Source organism: Caloenas nicobarica, chromosome 2, assembly GCF_036013445.1.
Source record: "Caloenas nicobarica isolate bCalNic1 chromosome 2, bCalNic1.hap1, whole genome shotgun sequence".
Taxonomy (NCBI): domain Eukaryota; kingdom Metazoa; phylum Chordata; class Aves; order Columbiformes; family Columbidae; genus Caloenas; species Caloenas nicobarica.
Window position 1 is genome coordinate 42,618,717 of NC_088246.1, and position 23,039 is coordinate 42,641,755.

The window sequence follows — 23,039 nt, forward strand, 5'->3', positions numbered from 1 at the left end:
ACCCAAAGGACTGACAGTCACAACACGTTTATCAGGCCTTTTAACCACACTCGTTTATAGTTGTCACCCTTTTAGTTTCTTTTGGTTTGACCAATACCTGTCTATTGACAAGTTCTCGTGAGCAGTGTGGGATTGTGCCTTGTTACTTGATTTGCATATCTCAGTTTCATCAGTATTTTAGGATTAGAAAGCTGTCTGAAACATACCATATACCATGTCCAAGTCTCTTAGGGTGCTAAGTCAGACATTTAAGAGCTTGGTAATACCAGTATGTGTAACTATAAATCGATCTTGATTCTGACTCGCGGACGTTATGTGAATTGAACTTCTGAAAAAGCTAGCATGCAATAAGGCAATTAGAAGTACTGAACGCAGAATAATTTATTACAGTGCATATGCAGAAGGAAGCAACTTAACCAATATGGTCCAATAATAACAATGGCACGCTGTAATGTTCATGCAGGCAATTTGCAAAAAATCAAATACTACCTAAGAAGAACATATGTAAATGTCCGATTTTATGTTTGAGTGCAAAAAAAAAAAGACACTAATATATCAGCAATAATAGAACAAGGAGATTTCTGATGCTGTAACACTGCGCTCCATGGCTGAACACCTGTATTTATAACTAAACGCAGTTGTACTTTTCACAATGATCAGCTTTAGGAAGGTCAACACAGCACCAGTAAGACTGAAGGTGTCTTGAGAAACCACTTTTTTTTTTTTCCAACTCTAGAAGAATCAAGTAAAACTTTCGATTTGCTGACTGTGAATTGAGTGAACTACTCCAGTTGTTTGTGAAAATTCTAACCCAGACCTGGTTTGCAGTTCTTTGAAATAAAATCACTAAAAGATACACCTTGAAACAATCTACTTTCAGCATACCTGGCCGTTTCTTTCCATTCATATTCTTCTCCATCCCTGAAGCAAAGTTCATCCATTTCAGTGAAGAGATCATGGGGAATGTGTTCATCATCATCTTCAGTACCCAATATAAATTGCACTCGTTGGGATGGCGTATCTTGAAGAAAAGGAGACAATGAACAATGAAAAGAACTTGTACTCCTATTGTGCAAGAAACACCATGTAACAGTTAAATCTCCTGCTCTCAGTTAGAAATATGCAGCATAATATCCTCTTCAAGAGGAAAGAGAAACAAAAGAAACATGGACATTTATTTAAAAGGAGGCCCTTTCAAAATTTTTAATTGTTTCTGAAAACAAAACAGCTGGAAATTTATGTTTACATAATGCAATTAAGTATTTTTAGCTCTTCTACAGATTGACAATATGAAAATAAACATCAACAGCAAAATCGGTAAAGAAATAAAAATGTATATACCAAAGAGCTAGAAACTTTGTTTTCACTTTGAGAACAAAATAAATGATACCATCATGACACAGACACTAATTAAAGGAGAGGAGAAGAGAAAAAAAAAAAAGCCTGACTTACAGATTGGTTGCCCTAGTAATAGTTCAAGAAGCTAAACAGTCAGCTTTTGTTTTTCCTGCTCTACATAGTGGGTACCCAGTCACTCCTGTTGTTAAAGCAGCAGATTTTTTTTTTTTTCCCTCCAAATGGCCCATTGCTACTTATGTAGGATGGAAAAAAACTATTAAGTTTCTCATGTTTGGAACAATGTACATAAATTAGCATAGGAAAGCAGAAATAACACACCTAAAATGTTGAGGAAATATTTTAACTTCTCAAAGTATAATGCCTAGTGGAACAAGCTCAGTAATAACTTGTAACAAAATTTAACTATATTTAGTGATCAAATATAAGTAGTGGACTCACTGCTATAAGCAAAACTTTAAAAAAATAACAATAAAAACAGGTGGTTTCAGAGATACTTTTAATACCTACATACAAATCTTGTTTCAACTCAAGAGAAAGCTTTAAAATTACAAAGGTTCAGTAACGTTCAATAATGTAGTAATAGCAATGTTATCTCAAGGAAGGTCAGAGATAAAAAATCCAGGTAAATCTCAATTTTTAAAATTTGACTTTGTTCACTGAAGCATCACTTTCACAGCTACCAGATCTGAATAGACAGCTGTATGCTTCCACTGCAGAAGGAAGATCGCCTTTTAGATTTAGACAGAAGATCCCACTTACTAATGAACTTCATTCAGAATTGAATTTTGCTTTTGCGTTGTTGTTCTGGCATACATCATCATCCAATAAAATCATTCTGAAATGAGTTTTTGAATACAAAAAACATTCATTATCAATGAAGATGTACAGCAGATTGTTTCTGTCCCAAAACCAACATATCCCAAGAATCCTGCCATATCCTGCATATCCAGGACAGAGAAGTGCCCAGAAGAGAGAAATTTATTTCTATCTATTTAATATTACTTGCTGCTTTGGAACCTGTACAGCAAGGCTCTACAAACATATGATCACATTATAATAATTTGTATTTGGGAGAGGAAGTTCTGAAGATGGATAAAACCAAGAACTGTAGGAGAATGGTAAAAGTAGACCTGTCGAGGCATTCTCATTTGAAAACTCCTTTGTTTCATGGAACTGGCTTCATGTAGAACATGGTTCTATTCATAGAAAGGTGACAGTGAACAGCATGGTGTCCGCGCTTGAAGTGGAACGCTGCACCATAACTTTCCCATTCATTACAATCTAGGAATAAAAGCCTGTTTAAGATCTTGAAGAAAAACTGCCATGAGCACTACCAAATAATTTCATTTCAGAGCATGATATGAACAAGTTGTCATCTCTTGAGGATAAGGAGCAGGCTGGGTGGGGCAGTGCCTGATCCAAAACCAAAGCTCAGGAGGCAGTACAATTGCCTTACTGTTATAAGCAGACAGAAGAAGGCTGAAGTAAATACTTTAACAGATCATTGATCTAATTACCATGGCAAATACTGCTTCACAGCTATATTCATAGCTCCAAAAATCTTGAGTGACAAGACTACACAACCTGAAAAATGGTGTCCAATTTAAATAACAAAGATTTTTATGCTACAGGCAAGTATTACGAAGTTGTAGTCTGATCTATTCAGTGCACGCTGCTGAACATTCATGCAGACACCTGGATGAAGTCCAACACCTTATGATTTAGATAAAACACAACCACACAATCCTCGCCTGATTGTACACAGAACAACATTAATTACAGTGAGAATACAAGAAGCAGCACAAAGCAAACAACTCTTAAGCACAAAATAACTACTAAAAGTTTATTTTAAAGAGACACAAAGAACCCGCACAACAGATTTCTTACCATATGACGGAGATTCTCGGCCATCCTCTCTGTCAGTTTCTTTATCTTTTTTCCTTCTGTGATGCCTGTGGCCACGATGCCTGTGCCGCCGACGGCCTTGCTTTCCAAACGGGACGTGAACTCCAATATACACAGCTCTGTGGCCTATTCAGAAAGTTTAAGAGGATACAATTAAACAAAAACCAACCTCCTGCACAAATGTAGTGTCTTAGTCAAAAAAGACAAGGAGTTCAATAAAAACAAACCCAAAAGCACTGGGCAAAATCACCTTTGGTGAACTAATATTACCGTGTCCTTTCTGTCCTTCCCCAGTGTCAAGGAACAACTATACTCATTTCCCAAATAAATTGGGCCATATTCTTATATAGTTATTCAGTTTAAGAACTCAGTTGTAAAACAAGTAATATAGAAAGACAAGCTGGACCTATAACACTGAAAGAAGCTACCTGATCAACACCAGGGCAAGACAGATAAATTACATGATACCGGATTCATATCAGGAGAGTTACTACGATGACAAGATATAATCTCCTAGTTCAGCTTATGAACCTCATTAAGAAATTACCCATCATTTAGAGTCTGCAAGCAGTTCTCTCCACTTGAATGAACTGCAAGTTATTTCTTCAAGCAGCACATGACACATCCAGGTGAACCTGATGTTCAACTATTCCATTTATTTAGTATCAGTTTAGGTGCATAAGAGGAATTTCTACTTGAAAAAGTATGCCAAAACTTCAAATACCGTACAGAGAAGGCTGTTGATTTTTTGGTTTGGTTTTATTCTAGAATTTTCTAATAAATTTAAGTAGCATATCCTCAAATCAATACATACTGCTCTTTAAAACATGTACTTTCAACATCTTGTTTTTCCTTTGACCTTTCACATTAAGGCAATACTAGCATCAACAACTTGGCAAAAGAAATCAATCAGACTGTTACGAACATATTACTACCGTGTCTCCTGTAACAGACTTAGCATATAAAATAACCTTTTCCAATTCCTTTTTAAACAATCAATCTCAGGAAGACACATTAATTATAAGACTGGAGGTTTACACTAAATACTTTGTTTCATACTGTAGAAGAGTTATTACAGAAGACTGACATGAAAAAAAGAAAAAAAGAAAAGGACGTGGTTTTCCAGCTCTTATAGAGATGCAAATTCAGCAAATTTATAGAAGACAGGAAAGTCCTAGGGGTGTGACTGTACACATTCATGCATGTATTGATGTGTGTATAGCACACATGCACACTCAGTTAAGGATATTGAAAAATTCTGGCAATTACAGAGCTTTAAAGAAATAAAAAGTGGTAGTATGTCACACTTGTTTTCCAAGAAAAGCATCTCTAAGCCCAAAAAGATACACAAAACTTTCATAAAGCAGTATTTTTACAGTGCTACATGAGTAAAAAAAACTAGGCGAAAATCAGTAATAATGCATGAGTAAGTTCAATATTGAATTTAATTGGCCAAGATTCCTTTTCAAATTACAAAATCTGATTCTTGACAGCCTTCCAACACTAGTTTTAATTAGAGTTGTCTGATTGGCACTATGACCAACTCTGAAATTAAGCCCATTAAAAGCTATTTGTTTCCATGTAAGACTGGAAAACAGATTAATTTGTTGAAGCATTCATCAGCCCTATTTATAGCGAGAGACTTTTCTTTTGTCAGCTTCTTCCAAGAGGAACACTCAGCCCCTGCCAGGCTCCACTCTCCACGACTACTGAGCACAATGCGATTCCCACAGAAATCCATGCAAACTTAATACCTGAACATAAATTAATGCACTTGATATATAATGTGACTAGGTGACACCATTAACAATAGTCTCGTTATTGATATCATTGTGATACAATAGTCTTATGTATAGGAAAAGCAGAAAAGTATTAGGTTCAAAAATAGCCATGTTACTCACCACACTCCACTCAAAGGTGCCTGGTACAACTGGGTGACCCCCTACCCTCTGCAAATGCCATTATCATCCCTGTAAGGATTTCTGTTTTATTCTATATATTCAATCAGCAAGTATTAAACTACAGTTATATATAGTCACAGTTTTATTCATCGAAGTGTTTGATTTTTTTGCATGAACTATTTTTTCCTAAGAGAAACTCAAACGTATTTCTAGTAATAGAACATTTTATATTATCAACTTGTTTGAATATTCTTAATAAGACTGTTTTAAGCATGTGTTTTGATCATGGCATAAAAAACCTTACAGGTGATTACCTTCTAGAAAATTTCAGGAATCTGAAATTGTTCAAGATTTTACTTCCTGAAAAATTAGGACAACATCCACATTTTGGTCTCTTGCTGTTCCCATAAATTAAGACAAAGTCCTACATTGCTTTCTGTACTAAAGAACAAACAAAAATCCCATACGATTTTTCAAGACCCTCCATCTTAAACAATTCACCTTGCTATTGCAAAAATTAGCACTTGTAATAGAGTGATCATTTCTATAGTCAAAGACTATGTTGCTGCACAGAGGAGATCTAGAACAAGGAAACGAGAACTTTATTTCCTATTACAGAACTGCAGTCTGACTGAAAAACTTTTGCAATAGAAGAGTCTGGAGGAGAGCAGGTATGCTGCAGAAACTTTAAAAGTGCCTTCCTACTACCCCAACAGGTTAGGGTATCACAAAGATGGGGGAGCAGGCAAGCAATGGGTTATTCTACCCTTCAGCCCACGCTGCCCAGGGTGTGAATGGCTATTTCCTCACATAGACACTGTCTTGCAGGCAAATGTAACACAAATACCTTCCCCAAATCACTCCCGTATATGCAAAGTAATCAGACAGCTACACCTGCAACTTTATTTTGGTACTAATGTGAAATGCTGATGACTAAGATAATTTTCAGGGATTATTAAGTAAAATGCATCAGAGTCCAAGGTAATTCTATCAGAATAGCTTCAAGTAAAAACTTAATGTTGAAGAAGCGCCTCTGATTCCACACCCCTCCACCTTCCAGAGCAGGCATGTGGGGTGGCAATACAATACATTAACCATGAAAAATTTGGCTATTGCAAACAGCAGTTTATGAATACACCAGACCATTCCTTAAGAAAGGGATCTCTTTTTTCTTTTATATCATGGACGTTTATAAAAAAAGACATCTCCCCTATTACCCAGAAAATCTAAAACTACTACTGTTGAGTATACTACCACAATCATTCAAAACCATATTGCGGGTACATTCAACTCAAAAAGGTGAAGCAAAACTGCATAATAGATGTTGGACAAGCTTAACCTTAATTCTAACTCCACACAGCAAAGAACTGACAAGCCCTCTAAAAGTAAAGACAGCTGTATTGAGTACCTCTGTGTTCCCTTAAGTTTTGTTATTCATATAAGAGTAATTTATGTTTGCAGATAGACAGATAAAGATTTACTTACAAACACAATTTACAAGGAAAAACCAAACCAAACCACAGGGATTTTTTTCCTTCATTCCCAATGTATTAGGGCAAACAACCCACAGTTCTCTTCACTCTGGCCAAAAAAAAAACCAAAAACAACCAACACACAACACACACAAACAAACAAACAACAACGACAAAAAAAACCACACAAAAAAAGGAGAAAAAAACCCCCCACACTCATACACACGAAAACAAAACAAAACAATAAATAATAGCACACACACAAAACAACCAAACAACAACAACAAAAAACCCACCACCAAAACAGAAAGGCAAGTAATATAATAGCGATGGAGAAAAAGTTAATTCTGAAAAGGCTGGAATTCATATTACCAGCATCAGTGTTATTTCTAAAAGGAACACAACTTTTTACTTGACCATTGTTTGTAAAATCTTGAAAGGTACAGTTATGTGACCTTCAAAGCTTTATTCACAAAAACATCTGTACCACAGTACCACTCTCAAGCAAAGCTTGTTATAGAATTTCTTTAAACCAATAACCAATAGAATTAGCAGACAGCCTGATACTAAATTTAGTAATACAAAGCTCAAGAGATAATTGTTCATTTTAATCTAACATGACTTTATCCAAGCTTAGCTGTTCAAAGCCACCAAGGGTATTTACTGCTTAAGGTCCTTATCAGTATGAAACAAATTTAAATGTTAGAAGCTTGCTACATGTCTCCATCACATCGCCATCTCTGAAAGGCAGTTTACATCAAATCCTATAAAACTGACAGAATAGAAAATGCTCTAAGTTCCCTGATTTCTCCCTCAAATCCCTAAGAAAATGGTAATAGAGACTTCTAGAGTCCGAGAGAGATCAAAAAACATCTATCCAAAAATGCTCTCATGTGGCAACCCCGTAAGTGCAATTCCACACAGAACTTTCTTTTTTCTAACCATCATTTTGATAGCTAGATGCCTTTTAAGCCTCGTACAAAGAAAGACATTCTTCCCCAGGTTAACAAGGGAAAGCAAAGAACATCAAGTTAATACGTATGTGAATTCTCAATTACTATTTTTCCAAGAATCTTCAGATAATAATCTGAAGACAGATCATTTATTTTACATGGAAACTTTAATTTAATCAAATGACGTAATAATCCATCTTGTCCCAGCATGGAGCTTTCCCGTATGGAAAAACTGGAGGATCTCCATGAGAGATTCTAATCTGTTCCTTAAGACCATATAACAGGAAAGAAAGCAGCAGGAAGGGAAGAGAAGGAAAGGAGGGAAAACAAAAAGCTATGTGCTGTTCGGTGTCTTCTAACTCACATCTTTAAAAACATTCCTCTACTAGGAAGTATTTGAAATCTATCATCATCTCATGCCTTGACATTATCTCCCCTTACATCACAGAAAGTACTTGTATGCACAAAAATAAGTTCAGTGCAATTTATGAGCACAACTCCTACCTTTTCTGTCACAGCTCTTGTCTGAAGACGGAACCACACAAATGAGAAAAAAATAAATCTTAGGTGGATGGAAGAAGTAAAGAGTGAGAACGAGAAACTTTTTTCATGCCCCCAAAAACTCCATAGCCCAGAGGCTTTCTCCAGATATTCTTTGCTCTGGTGAAACTTAAGGAACAAGTAGAATCCCTCGTTTAAACCCTGCTCTTTTAATTTATTTATAATTAAAACTCTGAAAATTCACTCAAGTCAGTAATTCACTGAAAATACTGCTACTAAGTCTCTAACTTTCTAATTAAAAGTAACACCACATTTCTGAAATACACAATTAAATGTCCAATTTAATATTTGTAGTGGAGTCCTTAGTGCGAGACACAAACTAATATTTCAAAATAAGTAGTAGTATTTTAGCTTATTTTATGAACTTCTCTCACACGTAACATTCCCAAGACACAGCCAAATTATTTTCTAAGGAATTAATGTAGTAAAAGTGAACATAAAATATTTCAATGTAATCTTGGTCTTCCATGCGTGAATTGACTATAAAATGCCCTATTGTTACCAAGGATTCCTTTTCTGTGCTTTTTAAAAGAATTGACAAAAATTATCTCTTGCTTTCAGGAAAAAAAAAAAAAAAAAAAAACCCACACATTTGAAATAACGTTTTCTAACCAAATCTAACCAATAAATGCGTAAAGAAAATTATTTCATGGGACGGTTACATGCCATAGCTGGAGCCCAAGGGTTCTCCACAGTGAAAGATATTTTAGAATGTGTTAAACCTCCGGGTCTCTGTCCTGAAATGTCCTGTTGCTCCTAGTAATTACGTATATCTGAGAATACACTCTTTATACTATAATACTTGGATAGGTTAAATTGAGAAGTATAATCCAAAAATCTAGTATGCATAGCATATGCTATAGCAGCTCAGTAGGAGTGTTTCCTCGCTACACAATGAAAGACAGCATATTACACTGACCGGCAAAAGCAGTAAATGCCACATTTCTCATTACACACAGAAGTGATTTTTTTTTTTTTTCCTGACTTAAAACCAAGTATGAGTCGGTAGTGGCAGTCATAAGAGAAAAATGCACAGAATATTTCTATTTGACACAATCCACAATATTCCAGAAGGCGTTATCAGTAATGACATGAGAGACACAGGTGGTAGCCTGAAGAGGAAAAGCTTAGTGCCAGCTGACAGAGCTACTCAGGGATTCCGGCAGGACAGGTCTACCCCAGGTCTTGGTGGCCCATGGCCAGCACCCGTCTCCCTGGCCTGGCGAAGGAGCCACCACCTGGTACCTGTGGGAGGGGGACTTGCTGCCCTCACATCGCAAGTCCCAGTCAGACCCCACTTGGGCCCCACGCTTTATCCGAGCTGAACATCCTTGGTCCAGCTTTTCTCTGCAGCAGGGCTCAGGAAAAAGGATACATACCCGAGATAATTTGAAAGAGTTGTTTCTTTTGGAGGGGAGAAAACCTAGAAACATGCAATTCAAGGAAAAGACCCATTAAGATCGCGAATTGGCTCTTCGTCTACTCATGAAGAAACCAATGTTCTCAGCTCTTCGCAGATGCCACACCCTGTACGGACACGAGGCTTCCACGTTCATCAACGCCGTGCTTGTGACGTATTGCAAGATATCCCCACTTCAAATTTGTAATGAGAATGTGTGTGACCCACTGATGATCACGCACCTCTCCTGTACAACTGCTGCACACATCTTTAAATGCATCAGCTTGCCCCCAAATGCATCCATTTCCTGACATATGAAAAATATTAGAGGGAATCCTGCCTTATGTAAGGGTTACCCTTTCAGAGAAAAACTCAAACTTCACACTTTCTTTTTTTATAAAGAAGTGTTCAGAAATAAAAAAACCCTCACACTTTAAAAGCTTTAACTGCTGTGAAGCATTAGCTTTCAGGAGATTCCAAATGGAGAAGTGATCCATTCAGAAAGACTTCTGACATCCATCGAGTCACAGGTTTAGCCAATTTTAGGTACAACTGATTTTAAAGGAATTAAAAAATAGGAAGATAGATGTTATGGAAAGCCATCAAGAAAACACAGACTGCAGAATCAAGTACAGTCTCCTGTTTCTTCTGCCTCATCTCAAAAATTTTAAATTTGAGCAATCTAGCACCATCAAGTTCACTGAAAGTTTTAAATTTCTATTGGTGCTGTTTGGTAAAACTTCAGTATTATGGCCTTACTGCTTGATTAACAATTTTACATACGTTTTAGATTATAAAACCACAGCTAGTTACCTTTTTACAAAATTGCTGATGCAGTCAGAGCAGAAACATTACATAACGTTATCTCAGATAAAAGAGGTTTGAAAATTTAAAAAATAATGTTAGGACACAGATTATTCATAAACTTTTTAAAAGCATTGCTTCCATCTTAGTCTATTTTACATTAAATATTTATTTTACATCCTCATGTAAAAGCCATTTGTTTTGAATGGTATCCATTTTAAAAACAACTCTGTTTTGAAAAGAAATGCTAAAATTAGCATGGACATTTCCCAAAATGGATTTTAGACATTTAAATATAAGCAAATTTATAGTCTGCTGCAGACGTTCTCATGAACTCATTCAAGTTTAAACGTTGATTCACTTTGAAAAACCATTACTAGAGAATAAGCAATGTGGCTGAACAGTTTTTTTCCCTTTTGGAGGGTGAATATTAGGTAATCTAACCTCACTTGTTAGAAATTGTAACGATTAAATCATATGCACATTCAGTACTGCCTTCTACCTCTACAGAAGTAGTTACATATTGAAAAACTTATATGTTGATGTATCACCTTCCTTCAAAGACTATTTTCACTTAAGGTTCAGTATTTATATAAAGATCTTCTACTTTAAATTGGCTACATGAGGAAGGAAGCACAGCTAAAGTGAATTTTATGATTCCCTACACATGTATTCCAGTTCGCACGCAGAATTCACTGAAATTACTGAAGTCTACACTTCCCATAAAGCAACACCTCGATCATAATATTACATACATCTAAGTAATTTTAAAGCAGAATAGAATACCATACACATTTATACATCATACATACACTACAGAACATCTTTTAACCAATAACAAAATCAAAATAGTAATACTATCATTATTCTAATGAATGACTTAAAATACACACAAAACTGATGACAATTTCAGTATGAATACTACTACTACTCAGTCCTAACTCAGTCAGAAAGATTGTAAAGTTGCATAACATCTTCTGCAGCAAGATAAAACTTCCTGTCAACAGCCATTCATCAACTGGGGAATGCAGAAGGGTTCCTTAGCTGTTGAGACCATTCCATAAAGAAGAAATTAACATGTGTGTCAAGAATACTCACTAAGAAGAGCTGTTTGTAGAATAATGAGTAGTGTCCCTCAAGGATGAGGACAAGGGTGGTATCAAAACTGTTAAAATTGTTAGCTAATCTAGCTAAAGAATATGAATTTTGGGGTGAATTAGTCTTGTTAGGCTACCATCAAGAAGCCTCTTAATGTAAAAAAAAAAAGAGAAAGTTTTTTATCCCAAGTAACTTTTATTAAGCTTCACTTACCATGAGCTTACAGTATGTCTTCCCAGTAATCTGCAAGTAATTTAACATGCAAATAAAAATTCCACAATTTGTAGTACCATGTTTGGCAAAATCAAAAGCAACTTCCAAGAAAATTGTTCTAGAAATCAGAAATAACTCCCTGCCTCCAAAATCAATGACACATCAACGCTGAAAATTGTGTCCAGTGACTTTGGGTGCCCTATTGAGTTTTATGTCTACACAATCAGGTTGTCAACTTTCTCTCTCAAAAGGCAGTCTGAAAATGGTTCTGGTGGCATTGGTTAAGGATTTACCTTTGGGATGAACACCACAAACAATCAAATAAGTTGAGAACAATTATTCTCTTTACAAAGAAGTCTGAATATTGCATAAATGAACAGGACGAGAAGTCTGAAGGAACTTGCCTGTGGACTGTATGATGCAGGATTACCATAGCAAGAAATATTCTAACTAAATTTTCAACGCATGCGTGACGAAGGTGAAGCACTGCAGCCTCGTTCCAAAATTCACTTAATCAAGGTTGCATTAAAAATTTTTGTGAGAAGTGCTAAGCACAGCTTATGTTTATTTCTGAAGGATAAGGACAAAAGGATTTATCCTGCCCCAGCTACTAGCATAACTGGTGCAAGTGAATATCTTGTTGATGTTGCATATAACAGAACATATTTCACAGACCTGACTAGCTGTACTATATCTGAATGGACATGTTTTTGCTTGCACTCAGTTCAACCCAAACTAACAAGCAGGCAAGATCTTTCCAATTTTGTGATAACACAAGAGAGGAGGGATGAAACGTAGACTGCAAGAATCATTAATGACTCTCCTAAATTATTTTTGTTTTCAGAAGCAGTTACACATTTTTCTACTCTTTGACCACATAAAAAGATATTTCATGAGAAATAGCATTTATTTTTTTTGCCTGTTAAACATAGTTCTTTTTTAGATCACTAAGGGGTCTCAAAGATTCAAGCACTCATTCTGTAGTTTGAGAACCATAAAAAAATCTGTTCTGCACTGCCTGTCTAAATTAGTACAGCTTATTACAGAACATAAAAACGTAAATACTAAGAACAATCTTAAAGTGCCAGCAGCTACAATGTCCTGTTGTATTACTTGTGCTTACCTGTCCCTGTACAAATTTTCTTGAAAGATTTTACAAGAACTATTGATGGCTTTTCAAACAGTTGCAATTTAGATGCATCTAAAAGGTAGAATAATAGTAAACCTGCCACATGAAACAAATCTTAGCAGTACATTCAACTACAGGGTGCCATAAAAGTTCTCTTAGCTCCCCAAAACTCCTTCATAACACTGAAACAATTTCTAACTAGTCATAACACATTAAACTCCAAAACACTTGTAGAACAAGTTTTCCACTTAGATTTAGAATACGCACTTCTAGAGGGAAAAAAAAAAAAACCCGCAGGATTATTTAATTACTTGCAAGTAAGATTAACTGAAAAGCACAGCTGTTTTCTTGAAAAAAAAAAAATAAGGCTCTAAGCCATCAAGGTATCAGAAATAATAGGGTCACTCAAAATGTAAACACTACTTACACCTGCCACAGGATAGTGTGAGAGTAGAGTAGCTATTAAATCATCTTAACTCTTGAAAGCTGCTTCTTGGATTTATGCCACAGAAAACTAGCCTGCTGAGACACACACTCTTGACCCCAGATTGTTTCCGGAACAAGGCTTCTGTTATGTGTAAACTCCTTATCTTTGCTATGCCTGTAACTGGTCTGCTAAGAATAACAGAATATACCCCCTTTCCCTTAAACTGTAGCTAGTAAATGTATCCTCAAAGCAAGGTGGAAAAATAACTACACGTTTAAAAAGATAGGTCTTGGTATTATCAAGTCAAACATATTAACTCAGACTTAAGAAAGCTTTTCTTAAACATGGTTCTTAACAGAAAATGCCTTTTACAAGATGGCATGAAATACCTCTGCCATTACTATTCTTGCCTTACTTCCAACGCCTGCCTTACTTTGTTATTATTTTCATTCACTGCAGCTCAAAGAGTCTGGCATCAAGTTAAGAACATTAGGTGTTCTTAAAAATGTTATTTTAAGATGTTATTCCTCTTCTGTAAACTGACATTTGTTATTTTAAAGTAAGGTCTTGCAGCTTAAGTAAAGAGCAGTACCTTTATTTAGTCTGCCCACAATTACAGTTTACCACCATCTCTACCCATTTCTCTTTTACAGGAAGAAAGTTACGAAACGAGTAGCCTGTGCTTAATGTTTCTAACCTAAACACTGTCCCTCTGGTTATGTACCACACCTTCCCAGCCACCATAAATAGAATGCAGAGCTTGAGAAGCTCTGACTCCAAGATCTATTTTCTCCTTTAGCATATGGCCCTCTTCCCATTAGTATTTCATCCCCAAACTTCCAGAAAATAGAAGTATCCAGTACTGACAACACCAAGAAACCTTTGCTTTTGTGTTGGCAGCAAAGTGATGCCTTCTACAGCATCAAACCAATCAACATCAGTTTGTACAGGCTTCAGAACAGTTGTCACCTGTCTGTGCTGGCTCTTAAAGGTTTGGTGCTTCACATTATAACTGAACTGAATTAACAGCTTGCTGCCTCTCCTTGAATCAACACACACTTCTGGAAAGGTTTCAAATTCCTAGAACCCCTTTTCAAGTCAACAGAAAATTTTGAAGAATGGACAGAAACAGTTTCAGGTCTTAAAACTCTCATAATATCTAATGCTCAACTATAGGTCTTCCTAAGCCTATAAGAAAACATCCACAAGTCAGCAATGAAATCTAATCCTATGCAGAGCATTTTTACTGCTTGCAGCCAACAATTCCATTTCTCCCCTTGTAACACTTTAACACCTGAACTAAAAACAAAACCCCAAAATTCCACATACCTATTTTAATCGTAATAGCTTATAAATAATGATCTCATAAACAGAGCTGTAAGTGCAGATTAATTTATCCTCTAAAACACTGAATCTAAAGAATCTCTTTTGGTGAACCTCAGAGAAGATAACTATATGAGTCATAAACTGCACTTACATGCCTTTCTCTTTTGTACAGGAAAGGAAAAACTTCGTGTTCCTACTTTGGAACAGTTTCCACTGATAAAAGTTAAAATACATGCCATCCCTCCCCTTCCCCATTCCACCAGTAACAAAAAAAACTCCACAAAAACAATTTAAAAACAAACAAAACCAAAAACCAAACCAACAAAAAACCACAACACACCAATTTCCTTACAAATATATAGGATACTACAAACATACATAATTTCCAAAAATAATTCCTACTTATGTGTCAAAATGTGTGCCTATATGAAACTTCAGATAAGTGATAATTCTACTGGAATACACTTTTCTTGTCAGATACCTCTTAGTAGTGGGCTGGACAAGACAATCTCCAGAGGTCCTTTCCAGCCCTAACCATTCTGTGATTCTGTGATTGATTTGTTTAACCTCTGTATAACCAGCCCTCTCTCACACTGAGATGCTTATACCAAAGAGAGTGAGAGGTAACCAAATGAAAGGTAAGGGTGCATGGCTACGAGCAAGGCAAAGACAGTGAGATCTCCTCATCTTCTCAACAGCTGTTATGTTGACTCAATTGCTCATGAAACAGAAGTCTTGGCTTCAGATTGATTTATTCCTTGGTTGTGGGTAAGACAGGGGTATTTTCCACAGTCAGCAATACAAGTGCTTGAATTGCTTCAAGCAGCGTGAGCCCCCTGCTTTCCCCCCCAGTATCTTGTCTAACTACAGTGCTGTGTGAGCTGAAGCACTCCTGTGAGCGTGCTGTGAAAAAGACTGGGGAAGTGATCTGCTGCACGTTCCCATGTCATTCTTCACGGTTGAGGCATCGCAGCTGTTCATGCTGCTGCACAGCAAACCACTTCAGCTGAATATCTGCTTCTCCTTAACCCCTGCCTGCAAAGCACACACATACTTTTTCTGGGTCACCTCCCTGAGAAAAGCAAGAGAAGGAAGTGAAGGAGGAGACAGCTTAAATTTGTACTGAAGATGTAACTGCAGAAAGTCACAGCAGTGGTTTCACCACAGCTCAACCCCATCTAAATTGGTATTGCTCCAGCCTCCACCGCTCAGCCTCGCATTCACTCTTCCTTCCTCTGCTCAGCACCGGTACACATCCACCTGTGTGGCAAATTCGTTTGGCTGCTCAACTGCTGAGATCTTTCTTATATTTTCCTTTCTTGGAACGGTCAGATTTTCTGCTGGCTTAACACACTTAACCAGGCTTACTGTATGGTCAGACAAACAAGAGTGTCAGTACAAGGAGGAAAGCAGTAACAGACTGAAGGGAACAGAGCAAGAGCAGGACTGCAACAGTAACAAACAGCTTTAATCACTTTAAACTGTCTCTTGTTAGACTACAGCATGAGAAAACGCGACAGTAACCTAAATCAACTTTTGTCAGCTAGAAACTACTGCTATAATGGCTCTCTGGTGTTCTGAAGCAGTAAGAGTCAGTACTGCTGCGAATTACTACTTAGCAAATCTACTGATAGTCTTCTAGAATTTTGCAAGTGTTAATTAAGTTCCAGAGCATACACTGGATCTCCTTAGGTTGTACCTCTGGATTCACTAAGTAGCATACATGAATCTTCATCCCAATCAACTTCCTTTTCAAGTCAGCAAGAAATTGTAGCCTGGATGAAGTATCTAATTTTGCTGACACTAATGCAATGCTATTTTTGCTGCTAAATGCAGGATCCTTAGTCGAGTGATGAAGACTAACAGGATTCCATGCTTTAACTGACTACAGATTGCAGAATGTACAGTTTACCATGGAACAAGAAGCACTGTTACCTGTTCAGCCTCTCAGTATTTAAAGCGCATGAGCATGCTCACAAGGACACTAAACTTTTAGAAAACAAAACCAAACGTCTACCTCATCACCCCTGTTCCCTGAGTTTTGATTCTGCAGAACTTGACATCATTCATGCTGGGAAATTACCTACAGCGACCATTTTTTCAAGCCTACAATCTTAGAAGCAAGGTTTCCTAAGAAAGCTTCATAATTTTTTTTTCCTGTGACATAATTGAAATAACAGATTTATGAGCATGTACAAAGACAAAAATGGTGCAGGTCATCTGCTATTTATTGGTTTTATTCCTAGAATTTCATGATAGCCATAAAACTAATTCTTTTTAGCGATACTGGTTGCACTTGAGGGAACACAGGTCTTTTACCTCAAGGGAAAAAAAACGCACATTAAGCAAACACAAAACTGCCACAAACTTACTCTCTAGTTCTTCTTTCTCAAAGTTTGTGTTGATAGTAGAGCTGATTTTGCCCATATCCACAACAGCTTCTTCATCGTGACCCTGAGGAAACAAGACACAAGTGTAAGTTAAAACTAAATAGAATCATTTTTTTCTATATTCCTAAGTATTTTCTGCAGTTCTGAAGCTGTTCGTCAAAGTTTTCTAAAACAACACATTTTCACATCTTAAACTGAGAAAGAAAATGTCACTGAAAATCTACCCATCCAATTATTCGAGAAAATATTTTCTTGAAGGAAAAACAGAGTAAATCAACAGATACGCTAAATATCATGCAATTTCCTTTCGCAATGCTCTTCATGTCATCATATCAAGGATCAGGATATACATTTCAGCAGTGCAATATTATTTTAGTTTTACATTCAACAGCAATGAATCTACTTCGATAAAATAACATGTAACTTTTTATAAATTTGCCAACGTTAACATCCAGAAATCTCAAACCATTTGCTTCGGCGACAATTCGTTTGTGAGATTTTCCATCACAACTAAGAAGCTTATGTGAACCAAAGGTTATACAAAGGGGTGGCAAATGAATTACATTACACAACGTGGGGGGTCTCTCCTAGACCAACAGATTTGGAGAGATCAAATTAACTGTTTCTCTCAGGTTTCAACAGAAAGCTTGTTAACCATACCCTTATATAAAGCACATTTTTATGCACAAAGAAAACAGCAGTTGCAAGACTATCGGTTCAGATTCCATTACTACTGAAACCATAGCACTCATAACGCAGAAGCCCAGTATTTGAAATAGATACGAGCTCAAGAATGAGTCTTTTCTGTGACCATGTCCTCTAATCACATTTCGCACATCAAAGCAGACCTTTAAACACTGCCGTTTGCTCAGTCTCGACAAAAATAAACCTTAAAATAACTGAGGAGTGGAAATCTCATAATCTCATCTCAGATTTGACAGCAAAACACCATTAAAGTGGCTTTTCTCCAAATGTTTGCACTCCTTAGAATACAGTCCACTTTTAACAGCTCACAAACTACGGCCTCCTGGCAGAACTGGCTCTCCAAAAGAACTGCTGCCTACCCTAAGGGTAATGCTTTACTTTACACCTAACTATGCATAAGGGCAGGCTCACTGCTAAAGGATGCTATCCCTTTTCTATCTGCTCCCTTGGGCACACATTTTTTTCCTTAAGTCAGATATATCAATTGTGAAGTCAAATAGAAAGAGCTGAAGCAATGGATTTTAAAAAAAAAAAAAAAAAAACACACACACACACAAAAAACACCCACAACAACAACAAAAACAACCAACCACAAACCAAAACACCACCAACACACACGACCATCAACGTAGTAAGTTTCCCAATGGATCAGTTCACCAAACTGGCTTTCTTGTGGCCATACAGAGACATACAACACAAATAAATCTGTTTGACCACCACTTTGGGCAGCAGCCCACTGGTGCATTTACATTGATCAACGTGGGATCTGTGATCATGGGTTCATGAGCAAGAAATGGAAGCCTACACCAAGACTCTTGTAAGGACTGGGAACCCTAATGGTGCTGATATTCACCTAAACGTTGATCTTAGAATTACTCAATAGTGCAATGCTATAAATATAGAAGAGGTTTGTCATCTCAGAGGGAAGTGACAAGGATAAAAAACCAACACACCTGTGTAACAGCTGTAACTTAAAATATACTGTAGCAACCCCCACCAAAAATCTAAAAATTTAAAAAAAAAAAAAAAATCGAACACATAACTCCTTTGTCTTTCTAAAATAGATACTTAGTATAGCGTATTGTGCGCACACACACACCCCAAAAAATCCAAATCTTTGTTTGACTACTGAAGAAAGTAGACTAAAGAATATGAAGGTGACAAATGGCACATATAAGAAAAAATTCAGATGAGGCTTAAAAAAAAATAGGTTAAAAACAGTTAGAACATATAAAAAAATAAAATCAGCTGGCACTAAGTAAGCAAGCAAGACAGAAAAGGAAAGAGTGGCAGAATAAGCTTCCAAAAACTAAATAAAGGTCGATTCTGAGCTGTGTCCCTAAGAGCAGGGTTTTCAAGAAGGGCATTACACAGCAACACAACTTTTGTCACTACTGACTACTACTGCATTGAAAAAGCAGAGTTTTGTATGCGTGCCAGAAAAATCAAAACTCCTACACACTCCAGACAGCTACAATTAAAAAATTCAGATGATTAAACCAAAGTCATGTCTGATGTCTGAAAACGTTACAAGGACCTACCAATAAAAAAGTGGCAGAAATTTAGAAAATGTCATGGTAATAATGGGCAGGGAGTAGTACATTCCTGTCTCCTGCACATCAAAACAAAATTAAAGAGCCCTCCAGAAGATGCTTTCATAATGTAATTGGCCTCTCATCTCTTTGATAACCACTCCAGAGGTAGGGAAAAACACAGTTACAAAGTGAGCCTTGGCTTTTATCTTTACTGAAAATATATTTTCCAACACAGCTTGGGAAAAAAAAAAATAACATGCATAAACCCAATAGCAAAAAGAGGTCTCTAAGCAGCAGCATTCAAAAGCTTAAGTTACCAATCTTTTGAGGCATCAAATAAGTACAGCGAAACATTTAACTGCATTGGTAAGGCCGTTAACACTACCACGGAGGAGTCAAGCACACCTACTTTCCAATTTATCTCAGTGATACAGAAATAGAAAATTATAGAACTGTAGTAGACTCTGGTTCACAGAAACAGATGCACACACGAACCCTGTACATTACTAGAAAGCTCAAAATAGAGATGGAAATAGATGAAATATAACAAATCCTCTACACTATCTTAAGTGTCTTATCATTTGAGAGAGGCAAAAAAAAAAACTCTAATACTAGGAGAACTGCTATCAAAACCTCTTCTACAATTAACTTTACAGCTACAGCCATAGACTGCTGAAATAGCTTGTACCTAACTTCCCCCAGCACCACCACCCTTAACAGTACTTTTAGGACACTTGGAAGCTTGCCAAGCACAGTTTTTTGAACAATAAAGGAAGACAAAGTTTTCCTCTGGATTATACAGACTACTGCATACTGGTAGAAAATTACACACATACTGTGGAAAATACACATACAGAAAAGATTTCATATCCAAATAACATTTTGAAACTGTACTTGCTGTATGCCTTATACCATGCTATCAATATTTATCACCCTTTGCTTTAGTAACAGAGGTACTTTGCCAACCTTATACATACAGGAGCAGCCTCCAAAACCACATCATGTGAAAGTAACATGTCTTTTGAGATTAGATTACAGAAAGGCATGCATGCCCTTGCAAACCGTTCCATCGCTATCTCAAAGTACTCAACATATGCAAAGACTCTTCCAAGAATAAACCATTAGCAGCCACAAATATCATGCATGAAGAAAGAATATCATTTACAGCCTTTGTTTAGAAAAAACACAAAGCACCATTTTACCGTAACCATTTGTGATGCCAATAGCAAATCCTACTTTAAGATACTTTTGCTTTAGATCAGGGAAAAAAACTCGAAATATTCAATCACACTGTAAAACTAAATTCCAAGCTACAACCTTTTCCTGGCTAAAAATAAAGTCTGTAGGGCATAGGTTTCCAGTAATTATAGAAGATCTACCATGTCAGTTTAAGACACAAGAGTGAGAGAAAACTCTTTCAGTTCCTGAATGGTCCCCCCACAGTCCCAACTCTAGTTATTTCACTTTCTGAACTTCTTACATAAATAGAAGCGGGATTGCTTAAAACTCATCAACTTCCCTTTTTTAGGCACAGAGAATCACTGCATCTTAGCACAAGCATTCCTCTGCTGTTTACCATCCATCTATTGTGAAACTTTATGTACAATAATCCCACAGATGCACAAAAAATGGGCGATGAAGACAAGCCAAGTAAAATTTAAGACTAACTTGGAACGTATGTAACTTCTCTTTTCAGTCAAGAGACAGAACAATTGAAAAGGGGAAAATAAAACAACACAACCAGCAACCAATGTGCCCCAGAGAGAGAGCAAGCCACCTTTGGTTTGCTTTTTCACAAGCAGATGGTCATTTATAAAAACAGAACAAATCCAGAGTACTTCAAGGAGAGAAAAAACACAATACACGCACACACCATAACCCTAGTACATTGTATTAAAATACACTAAATATACTTCTTCCTAACACCAAATTTGTGGATACTCACAAACGTACTGAAAAAACAACCTTCCAATAAAACCTTCATATTAAGCCAGAGGTGCCTATAAATACCATATGTGTTTTCAGCCTTCCAACTGTCCCAGTATGAAAATGAAACCCCTTTTCAACCATTGCACACCAGACAAGACTTCATTTGCTGTAGCAGAATCCCAGTAGGATTCCTCTTGGCACCTCTGACTTTCAAATGTCTTTTCTCAGTCCAGGAGAAAAGAGTAATTCCCCTTTAATTGCAGACAAGTATCCAGGAGTTGTTTACACTTATTTACCTTCTCAAAAATCTGTCTTCATTTAGTACAGCACACTTTTCATATCTAAAATATTAACACTAGTTGCTTTTCAAAAGTAGTATTTAAAATAAGTCAATCCTAAATTGGATGAATCATTAAGGAAGGCATTTAAGCTTGCAAGAATTAAGTTGTCAACTTCCAGCAGCATGTGTTAGTTACTGTCCAGTGGACCGGCACAGATATGACGCACGGAATATTAATCTAAAGGAAACTTTCCATGGTCATCTGTACAAGCTCTTCTCACCTAACCTTATGCAGTCACATACAGATCACAGATGACAGACTTCAGACAGGAACACTGCCAAAAGGGCATTACTGAACAACCCCTTCCAAGAGATACAACTTGCTAGCAACACATTTTTAAGGTACTTGAAATGTAGGTCAACCAATTCGTTCTGGCAACAGACAGTAATAATACAAATGGCTGATACAGTTAACTGTAAACCTTTGAAAAGCAGGAGTAATACAATAATTGTGTTGAGAAAAATTTGAGCTCAACATCTAAAACCATTACTTAGCTAAGTCGATGTTCATTTGCTCCATCTACATCCTCTCAGCCCAAAGTTCTTCCCCAGAGCCGAGGAACTACTTGCTGCACCAGAAGAGACAGCGCTAGTCCTCATGGGAATGAGAGGGGCACAGGAAAGGTCACAAACAAACCACCTCCCTCCCCCAAAACATTACATTACAACTTTCTTGCTACAAGCAACCTTCACTGCAACATTTATTTAAGTAGATGCACATACTTCAAAAAAAACCAAAAAAAACCCCCAAAAAACAAACAAACAAACCAACCCCCACAACACAGGGGAGATGTTCGTATCTAGTTTTTGCCTTATACATCTGTCCCAGTGCAAGAGTTCAAAACTTCTGCTTTTGAGACTATTCACACCATCACAGTGAACATTCATATTGCTCTATGACTAATTATACTCCATCCTCTCTGGCTTGAACAGAAGGCAAATACTTCCCCCCTCCTTCCCACAAAAAGCCATGGATACATCTCTGCCTTTGTAAAGACATCAGATCTGGCAGACGGGATTTAGCTCTCAGGTTGGAACGTAGCACCAACAAACCATTCCTCTCAAAACATGAGCACATGCTGCTCACAGACCCAACTGTTAAACTTACATAACATGCACTGTAGATTTACATACTAAGATCAAGAGTATATGAGAATTTTTGTACAGTGCACTTTGCTCTTAATACTTTGCTCTCCATTCTTTCATCATTATACATAGGAGCAGTGAAGCTGGATCAAACCATTCAACCCAGCACTCTGTCTTCAAGAGGACACAACAGTAGAGGACTACACACCAGCTTCCCAATAAAATTAGAAACCAATGCAAACAGATTGCAAAATAGTGGCTTGACCTAGACCTAGGAAGCATAGTCCAAGCAGTATTTTTGTTGTATCATCAGCCCTTACTTTGTTGGATCTGCATTCAGAAAACAGATGATAGCCATCAAGGTTCTAGTAACAAAAAAATGAAATTCAATACAGAAAAATTACCAACATTGCTCTGCTTGAAAAACACAAGTATAGCTGGAAAAATAAATTTAAACCTTTATTTTGACCACATATCTCAAAGATAACTAAAGAGGAACTACAAAAC

General features: G+C 36.9%; 1 protein-coding gene across 9 annotated transcripts in view; it reads right to left on the reverse strand.

Annotated features, from left to right (window-relative positions):
• The window catches only part of SLC4A7 (solute carrier family 4 member 7), a 96,097-nt gene that overhangs the window by 41,419 nt on the left and 31,639 nt on the right, over window positions 1-23,039 (reverse strand). For all 9 annotated transcript variants that reach the window (XM_065628498.1, XM_065628493.1, XM_065628500.1 and 6 more), the window contains exons 2-4: window positions 16,920-17,001; window positions 3,247-3,390; window positions 886-1,021 (exon numbers count right to left, since the gene is read on the reverse strand). In XM_065628498.1, coding sequence (XP_065484570.1) covers window positions 886-1,021; window positions 3,247-3,390; window positions 16,920-17,001 — 362 coding nt within the window. The remainder of the gene's footprint in view (window positions 1-885; window positions 1,022-3,246; window positions 3,391-16,919; window positions 17,002-23,039) is intronic.